The sequence below is a fragment of the Phalacrocorax carbo genome, chromosome 7 (assembly GCF_963921805.1).
Source record: "Phalacrocorax carbo chromosome 7, bPhaCar2.1, whole genome shotgun sequence".
NCBI classification, from domain to species: domain Eukaryota; kingdom Metazoa; phylum Chordata; class Aves; order Suliformes; family Phalacrocoracidae; genus Phalacrocorax; species Phalacrocorax carbo.
In genome coordinates this window covers 27,358,689-27,368,644 of record NC_087519.1, presented here as the reverse complement: position 1 = coordinate 27,368,644, position 9,956 = coordinate 27,358,689, and the positions used below count along the sequence as shown (strand labels likewise).

The 9,956-nt window shown below is 42.2% G+C and overlaps 1 protein-coding gene across 7 annotated transcripts in view; it reads right to left on the bottom strand.

Annotated features, from left to right (window-relative positions):
• Nucleotides 1–1,567: 1,567 nt before the first annotated feature.
• Nucleotides 1,568–9,956, bottom strand: part of PPP2R3A (protein phosphatase 2 regulatory subunit B''alpha) — a 61,008-nt gene continuing 52,619 nt past the window's right edge. For 6 of the 7 annotated variants that reach the window (XM_064457157.1, XM_064457156.1, XM_064457154.1 and 3 more), the window contains one exon: nt 6,099–6,424. In XM_064457157.1, coding sequence (XP_064313227.1) covers nt 6,328–6,424 — 97 coding nt within the window. In that variant the 3' untranslated portion in view covers nt 6,099–6,327. Of the gene's footprint in view, nt 4,729–6,098; nt 6,425–9,956 lie in introns of those variants that run through there. The other variant, XM_064457159.1, reaches the window with a different exon arrangement.

Below are 9,956 nucleotides of genomic sequence, written 5' to 3'. Positions count from 1 at the left end.
ACTGTAATTTGTAGAGCTGCATCAGAAGGAAAAAGCAGCAGTTCATCCGATGTTTTGCTGTGGGAGTCTTCCTGCCTGAAAACATGTTGCAAAGATGGAAAGAACAGAGCTCCTTCTGGAAGGCATGGACTTCTGGTAATGTGTAGTGGTGTAGAACTAGCCTGTTGCTTTTGACAATCCAGATCAGACCATGTGTAGACTTTCATTTTGAGTGGAAGGGCTCTTTCCGTGTATCATACTTTAGTGAAACCACTGGTTGGGATTAAATCCTGGAGGGAGGAGGGACAGGGAAAGAGAACTGGAGGTGAACACTTGGATTGTGTTGACCTTGTGGCTCTTCTAGCAGGTCACTCATGCAGGTGATGTTCTTGCTCTCATGCTCGTCCAACCCGATGGTACAGTGCGTGTGAACAACAGGGTTGCCACAGACGCTTCTTTTTCCATTGAACTCCCTGCAGGTGTTCTTGTATGTGCTTATGAGTTTTGAAACATAATCACAAACGGAGAAGCAGGTAACAGACGACTTCTTGTGCAGCTGCTTCCATTTGTATCATCATTACATCTTGGAGGCCGCCCCCCTACAAGCACCATAAACTTTTGTATTATCAGAAAAAAATCTGTAGAGTTACAGCATACCAGCAGCCTGAAACAAAACCTGAAAAGCCTGCTTTCTGAGGCAGGTAGTTCTGGCACAGCAAGGAGCTGCTTGTTCAAGGAAACTCTGATCGACTTTCAAGAAAAAGTTGTACAGATGCGCACACGAATTGTGCAGAGATTCTGGTGTGGTCCAGAATAAAAGCAACTTTTTACTGTATGCAAGAAGTACACACCCGCGGACATTTTATGTATTTAATTTTTATACAAATGATGTTTATAAATAAGCTTTTGGTTGCTAACTAACCTTCTAAGAAGTGAAACGACAAAGAAGAGGAGCTTTGTATGTTAGAATCATTCCAGGTATGTGGCAGGGCTGATGAAATTCACTCTGAAAGGTATATAATGCTATTTAAAGTAGTACCGATAATGTCACAAGCACGTCTTGTTGGTTTGGTCTGAACTATTTAATTTTTCAAACTGAAGTGCTTCTGGTATTTTAAAGAAACCTAGAGGTCCCCACCAAAAAGTGACTGTGCTACGTACAGATTTAGGCACACAGGAACGCTGACCCATCAGTTGCACAGGTGAAGTAATAAGACAATGCAGAGCTTCTGCTTGAGCATTTGCATATAATGAAATTAGAAGAGGCTTTCCCACCCCCCACCCCCCCCCAGCTCCACTTGCAGAAAAGCCAGGAGATGCGTGTTCTCAGGACAGGTTAAAATGAGGGAGCCTGGTGTTTTGGTAAGTCAGCATGCAGATAGTGCTCCATGTTGAGGGAGGAAGATGAGTGGTAGGATTGCTTCTCTTCCCCAGTATTTTTGAGAAGAAAGCCTGGAATTTTGGCTTTGGCAGGCTTGCTGACAGGTAACTGGATGCATGAGCTTAGGAACAGCAGGGAAGATGATTCTGGCACAACAGATGGAGATGAAGTGAACAGTAATGCTGTATCCCACCACTACAAGACAGGTTTTACTTTTTAAATTCAAAAGTCCTTTATTTGCCAAAAAAAGAAAATACAATGTAAAAATACAAAGATAAAACCATGCCAGCACAAAATTTCTCCAAACTACTTTTACAAAGAATGAGAACCTTTATTATTAAAAACTCAGTTTCTAAGACCATCACCCAGTATATGGAGGAAAGAATAGAACAAAAGGGTAAGCGCTGTTTACGTGTTTTTCTTAGAGTAGCTCATGCTCTTTACTGAGGTTCAGTTTTGATTGCATAGACCTAAGATGCTGTGATTTAAAACGCCATACTCCAAAAATACATACTATTAAAATGACGCTTCAGTGACCCTTTTTTTTTTTGCCTTTCAGGCATATTTTGTTTCAGAAACTAAACACGGTACCTTAGTTAGAGTATCTCAAATCAGCTTTCTTAAATCTTTAGTTCAGGAGAGCAGGAAGGTTTTCCACAATGTTTTCTGTAAACCTGAGACTGACTGGAGTTTCTTTTTTGCTGTCCATGTCTGTTTTGCAACACTGCCGCGTGGTGGCAGCCCGGCAGAAGGGGAGCATGTCAGTGCCTGGGTTTTGATGACGAAAACGGTAACGTAGCAATTACTACTGAGATTTTAGAAGAAAGAAAATAATCAAGCTAGTGCCATTCCAGCGGTAATTGTATGTGGTTGTATCGAGCCGTATCTCCAATCTTAGTACTACAGAGAGAATATTTGTGAATATGAAAATAAAAAGCAAGGGTTTTGTAAGTACACAGGACTTAATTTTGCTAGACAAAAGCAGACTAGAGAGAACAAACACAAACGTGTTGGTTTTTTTTATCATGCAAAACTGAATTCTACTCACTTTTCTGGCTACTCATAAGGAAAAAGGAACCCAGCTCATAACAGCCTTCAGTCTGAGCTGGATTTACAATGAAAAATGCATCATTTGTCTTTGAAGGTATGCAACATCTAAAGTGGCATTGACAGTTGGAGGCAGGAGGCCAAGTCAGAACAAAGTGGACTCCTACAAGCTTTCTGTGCTGTGATTCTTGGGTCACTTCATTCTAGAGCTTGCTGACCTCTGAAGCTGGCGTGTGCTGCAGCTGACCAGGTTCTTGTGTCTGTATTCACAAACATCCTTGTCTTCCTCTGTTTTGACAGTCCCAGAAAGAAAAGCTAAGAAGTAGGAGAAGAGTTCCCAAATTTCCCTTGCTTATATACTGCAGATTTAGAAGCCTTCCATCCAGAGAAGCTGTGGACAGGGCTAAGTCACAACTGGGGTGTAGAATACCTCCTTTACTAATTCATCTGTGGCTGCTGAATTATGATTATTTTCAAACTCATTAGTGAGACAGAACGGATTTCTACTCCTAGAGTAAATAATAAAAATTACTGCAAGTTTTTCACTGATACTGCGCCAGCAGTGGCTTATGTAGCTTGTCCTTATATTTGGATATAAGGCAAAAAACGTTTGCTCTAAGTTGGTTGTGTTTTTGTGTTTTTTTCTTTGATTAGCTTGTGTTGACCTACTAGAAAGCAGTAATTTGGTTTGTAATCATTCTGTCACAGCAGCAGTGAACCTCTGGTTGTAAAAGAGATGGCCTTGATTTGGGGGCCAAAGGGCTCAGCAGAGCAGCAGCAAACTTCTTTCTCAGTTTAGTGAAGCCAAACCTTGAAAATGGAAGTGGGGTTTTTTACCACGCTTGGGCTACTGACTTCTTAAAAAAAAAAAAGGCGCCACTTCAGGCAGACTGATGTGGTTGTGAGGTGGAAGCCTGAATTGATTCGATGGATTGAGTTAAAGCCCCTCTGCAAAAGGCATACAAGGAGAAAGATGAAAGATCCTGAAGTGGTGGGTGAATAGAGAGCAGGAGCAGCAGAAGTAGGCTCAAGGTATGATCAAGCAAGAACAGAAATGTCAAACCAAAACAGCGATGCACCAAGAGTTGCTGGAGTACCAGATCTTTACATCATCGACTGCGTCTGCATCCCAACACACCTGTGGTGCTTGAGAACAGGGTGTCACTTGCTCAACTGGTGGCTCCTTGAGTCCTTCATCTAGCTCCCTCCTTGTGTGAAAAAGAAATGGTGCATTCCCAGGAATGTACATCCTTCCTGGAAAAGAATGCTGCTCTGAACTCCCATAGCGAGAAGGAGGAAATGTAATATGTAGAGAGGTTGTAGAATTACTATCTATGGAGATTTTTCAGAACTCAGCTAGGTGAGGTACTAAGAAACTTGCTCTCACTTTGAAGCTGGGCTGCCTTAGAAGGGAGCATGTGGAATAGACACCTGCAGAGGTCCCTTCCAGCCTGAATTATTGTGTTATTTTGTACAGCGCTAGGAAAAGCTTCTTGTCTTAGAGGTGCCAGGGCTATCTCAGGTTAAAAGCTTAAAGAGACAATCACTAAGGTATTCTGAACTGAGACTTTACATAACTGGCAACTAGACGGTCCAGTACTGCTGCTTATGGAGTTAAAAACTAGTGATGCTGAAATAACATGAAGGTTCAATTTCAGCCTAGAATGGGGTCAGGGTCTTCTTGTTCCTTTGAGGAATCTTTGTCTTTGGACAGATGTAAAATTTTATCAAACTAAAAGACAACTCTGGACCTAGATAGTGAAGAAAAGAGGTGAACTGCTTTGCCCATGTTCTTTCAGGTAAGAAGTGGACGGAGCTGGTTACAATTAGTGGTTGTGCGACTTCCATCCTATATTATTTCTGCAATCATTTCCTAGTTTCTTCTGCATTTGGGCCGTTGTGGAATCATCCCCAGTGAAGCTTTTCCCCTTGGGGTTATAGTGATTGTGGAGATGCGATTCAAGTACCCTGGTGTTGAAGAGAGCTGCTCCTGTGTCCTTGCTGCATTCAAAGAGGCTTATCCTGGTTTGGTTAGAGTGCTCCCTGCTTACATCTTGTGCTATAGAAGTTACCTTGCAGTGCCTTTGCTAATAATCCAGAAGCTTCCCAAATATCAAATCCAGGATCCTGGGGTGTGTGTATATGAATCTGGATGAAGCAGCAGCTTTGTTCAAGAAAAACAGAATAGATCTCCAAGGCCAGTATAACTGAAAACTTCCTCTCTTTCAGACTTTCATCCTGAGGAAGAGTTACTAACCTCAACGCAGCAGCGGTATATCCCATCTGGGCATCAGGAGGCAGGCGTTACGCTTCAAAGGCTCCTGGAAAAGTTGAAGCTGCATTGTAGTGATCAGCCAATTACTTTATTTGGTTATTAAGAGTAAGCACTTAAAGGTATCATCTAGGGATAAATGTTCCATTGTGCTAGCATCTATATGTACAAAATACACCAGGCTAACAGTGTGTGTCTCTATACACACATTATCTCTTAACTGGGTGGGTTCTTCCTTTAGGGCAGGCAAGAAGGTGCCTGCTCAGAGGTCTGGTCCTGGCCTTGGCACTTGTGTCTCAGGTATTTTGGCAGGGATTCATGCAGGGATGTCCTGAGGCAGCATGGTTTGATATCCTTACAGTGAGGCAAGAGGAAATATAGTGTATACATGCCAACCAAGCATTATATGTTTGGGCACAGTTACAACAGTTGAAATAAAATATGACAGCTGAAACCTGTCCCAAGCTGGAGAAGGTAAGTACCAGCTCTATTTGTGTATCTACAATGGCTAAAACTGTGGACCAGTAAAAACAAATTATAATCACCTTTGTGCTGAATCACAGACCGCTACAAGGCAAGAAGGAACAGCGCTAGCAGCAGAGCATGTACTATTACTAGAGACACCAATTGCTGTTCTATGGGGAAAGTCAATTTAATTTTGCGCTTAAAGCATGACTTCATTAGTTACAGTGTCTCGTCTCTGAGACTAGGGCCTACTTCATGGGCAGAAAATAAATTTTTGGCAGTACTACAGACTAATTCCTTTACCAGTTAAAGGATCCCTCTGGTAACATAGATTTATCACGCTAGGTTAGGGTTGGTTTTTTCCTCATTATCTCAGCTTAGCCCCTTGGAGAAGGCTACAGGTTAGCAATACAATAGAGGGGAGGAAAACAGGGAACAGACAGAACTGGTGCACCCAAGAGACAGCAGTTCCAACACACCAGCATCTATGTCTTTTTTCTATAAATATGCTATGTCTTATGTGCAGAAGAATAAGTAGAAATATTAATTATATCTCAAAGTCTTAGAGAAACATTATATCATGTGGTGCTTTAACTGTCCACAGATTCATACAGGTAAAGTATGTCCGGTATCAACTGTAAGAGCTTGTGGTTTAAAGCGCAAAAAGGGACTTCACTCCCCATGTGCAGGCATGTTGCCTTGGTTTCCAGGACACAAAGAAAAGAGAACTTCATTGTGACTTGCATTTTTAAAAGATTTCTAGACATACATTTAAATTAATCTGAGAGCTTGTTTGTCACTCCTGGTTTAAAGTCAAGGGGACAGAATGGCACAGGACTGAACTGACTGAGGAACAACCACTGTAGATGTTGCATGCAGTTGTTACAGTTAATCATTAGATGCTGGCATTTATTGCACATCTGGGGACATAAGAGAATTCATATATAAACCAAACAAGGTGCAATCACCATTTTTAATGAGCGTGCAGGATAACGCATTGTAAAAAGCCTTTTATAGAAAATATCTTATTGCAATTACACAGGAAGAGAAAAAGGGTTCTCAAGTTACAGTGTACAAAATAAAGCACATTGCTCCAATGATGAATTTAAGAAAAATCCCTAAGTGTCTTGGGACTGAATACTATCCAGTTTGAAAGACATTGATTAAATGTCCTCCCATTTCTCTATGCTGAGAGATCTGAGATAACTAGTTTGTCTGACTTGTCTCCAGTTTCAGGGGGAGATAAGACTTCATCTGTGTCATAGTCTTCTTCAAATGATCTGCAAAGATAAAATGTATGTCTTTAAAAGCCATATTTTGGCGAGAGCATTTTCAGGTATGTTATTTCAGCGGCTACTAAAGCAGCTAGCTAAAATACAGTGCATGCAAGACGTTAAACTCAAGGAGGATATTTATAAGGCATTGAAAACAGTCTGTAGAAATCAGTTTTCTGACAGCTGACATGACTGTGCTCCCATCCATCCTCATTTGTAAGTTCTGAAACAACTTTTCACTGGTGTTCAACATTATAAAATTTGAATCCAGTTTCAGTAACAATGGCCAGTAGCTCACAGTAGCCTTAATAGTTCAGTGTAGAAATAAAGTTGTCCAGCCACACATCCAGGCCCTAGAGGAGATTTGGCTTGCTCAGAAACATCTGGTTTCCAAAGCGTCTTCTGGTTTAGGATATGTTTTGACATTCACAGAAGAACAATTGTGGCCATGTTGTCATGTTCCTCTCTCACATGGTTTAATATCCAGGCCTTAGCATTTACAGCTCAAGGAGGTTTGGCTGTGAACTCTCAGCTGCAGCCAGTTGCACTATTTGGGCTGGTTGGGTTCTGTGCTGTGCAGCAGAGGATATTACTTTGGGGCTCTCATCCCTTTCCTGTTCCTGAGAAATAATGTTTTTAAGATGTTTTCCCTCCAGTTTCAGCACACTACAGGTTAGTTTCTCAGGGCTCCCAAGAAATTAAAATTCTTCCTTTTCTTCTGGAAGCAAGGCTGCTTATGAAGGAAATACTGCAGCAGGTGTTCCAGTGGTAAGCACAGGAATAGCTCTAGTTTGTTCAGTGATAAACTGTGCTGCAAAAACATTAACTCCTTTGATACCCCAGCAAGGATGGTGCCAAGAGGGAACTGTCTACCACTCTCGTGCTGTTTCCCCCTTCACTAACCTATAGGCAGGCACAGCAAATCCTTGGGAGCATGTCAGTATGTTTTCCTGCTGCAGGGAGGATTCTATGCTACAGTCTGGTGATCCCGATGTGAAGAAGAGACAAACAGCCTAGAGATCTTTCTGGACAACACTTTCACCTTCTTTTCCATAAAGGAAAGCACCTGCTGAGTAATTCTGCCACCTTCTGGGTCCTTGCTTAAGTGGGAAAAGGGAAACAATGGTCTGGATCCTGCACCCATAACTGTTCTGATCATGCATGCAAGGATACCAAAAAGTATGGAATATGTGCACTTTTTGCTTAAGCAGTACCTGCCAGGAGCCTGCATGGCCCCGCCTCCCCTGTGTTCCCCACCTGGGAATGGACTGTGCATGTTTGTACATGTGTCAGTTTCTCTAATGTCTCCTTGGTTTAAGATGAGTAGAAGTTTTTATTTCCATTTGAATGCTGTTCTTAGTAATGTTCCTTTTATGTCCCCTCTTCCTTCAATTTTACCAATTTCTATTAGCTTTATTCCTTTTTTTTTTCCTATATGTGGAATATGGCCTTTTTTCTGTACTGTTTATCTTGCATGTTCACCGGCGCTTGGAGCCCCATTATAATTTTTTTCCCCAGTGCCTTCTGCTTCTGGACTAAACCTTCTCATGTCGTCTTCAAACAGGGCTTCCCATTGTACTTTCCCATGTGACTTACTTTTCCACTTCACTCTTTTGCTCCTTAAGGCTCAACAGTGCCTGCCTTTCCCATCTTGCAAAAAGTGCTTTCCACCTTTATGGCTAGGAAGCACCCAAGGGACAGCTTTTCCACGAGATTAGCACTAAAGATAATCACCTTCTCTCCTTCCAGGCCAGTTTCAAAACTTCACAGTCCCATAAATACACATAGGGGCTCATGTGTATTGAACACCAATTCCTCAAGACTCAGTCATGGCAACTCTAGTTTGTTCAGAGAAGGCAAATTACTCCAGGAAATTCTTTTTCCTTCCTTCCAGCAAACACACACATTTTGACACTGCGTGGTTCAGCGATGTACTACTTATGCTGCTGGGTTCATGAAAGTGAGCAACTGAGCCATCAGCCAACTTGAGGGAGACAAGAAAAATGGTCTAAGCAGCCTAAACCAGTATCATCTGGTCCTGTGTCTTTGTCCCACCTATCTGCCTCTGAGCAGGACTACTCTGCATTGTGCCTTTGCTCCTTGTTGCTCAGGTGAAGGGGATTCTTTCCTATCAGCAGCTGATAAAAGATGGCCTCTTCTTCCTCTTTCTCCCTTCCTATGGAGAAAGATCTCTTTCTGTGAAGGCAGTTGTGGCTTCCATATACATCAGCTGGTTGAAATTGGTTTCTGAAACAGTGAACAAAGTGGTGCCCACTTCTGCCAGGCAGGCCATAGCCTGGACTGCAAGAAAGGACTTCTGCAAAACCAATGCTTATATTTGCACTACGAGCTTGTGTTGGTCAGACTCAGCTATTAGATCTGCCTTCAAACATCAGCGTGTGTCTGCGTTCATCAGGGAACAGACTGTCTTCAATGAATCTCATACACAGATGTATAAAGCAGAGCATAGCTGAGAAGTGTTCAGATAGGCTTGAGCTTCCAGTGAAACACGATGCCTCATCATTGTCCTGAGCAAGACAACACCTTTCTCTTATGTCATTTTTGGTGACTGTAGCTCTCAATAGTCACAGCATCTTTGAAGTCATTCTGAGTATCCACTATGTCTTGATGAGATTCTTCTTCCAGGAGCACCTGCTCTCTCATGGGCAAGACTGCAGACAGCCAGATGGACACTTTCTGGTTTTAGAAACCTTCCATCCAGAGAAGCTATGGACAGGGCTAAGTCACAAATGTGGTACACACTAATTCATCTGCGATTGCTGAATGATGGTGATTTTTCAAATGTACTAACAAGACAAATACCAGATTTCAGATCCTGTCAGATACCTTAGCGAACAATCTTCCGGTCTCTCACAAAGCTCGCAAATTGTCTTGGTTTTGTCCCTGTTCCCCGTTTCTGTCATCCTCAAAGGACAACAGAAATAATGTATATGCAAAAACTCAATGCCTCTTTCTTGCAAATTTGTCTGGGCATCCAGCTCTTTGTTTTTCTTTTCCCTTCCTTTTTTCCTGCATGGTCTGTTGCTATGCTCCACAAATGAGATCTAATCCTGCTGCCATGACTACAGAGCTTTACAGGGGCTCTTAAAAGCAAGCAGCAAGGTTGCTGACATGCTCTTTACAGGAAGACACAGAGCTGCTTCAGACTTCAAAAATCTGACATCACCTGCCACTTTTCTTCTGTTTTTGGTGAGTTTGGGCATTTATGGTCCTGCAAAGCTTTTATGGCAGACCCCAATTTCTTTTCTGTGTTGAGGACACATGTATTGCAAAGCAGGGAATACAGCAATTTTATCTTTGATCCTGTGTTACCTCATCTTCTGTTGTGAAGGCCACAAAAAGGCAAGGCTGCTCAAAGGAGGTGAGGGAACAGCCCATAGTTGTTTGGATGCTCATCACAGGGAGAGAGGGAAACATAGCTCTCAATAGCCTTGCAAATCTCTGTGGCTAATTAGTAGGTGCTACTGTTATCCCAAGCAATTTCCAGTGTGGGAAGTTTTGAGAATTATGCAATCTT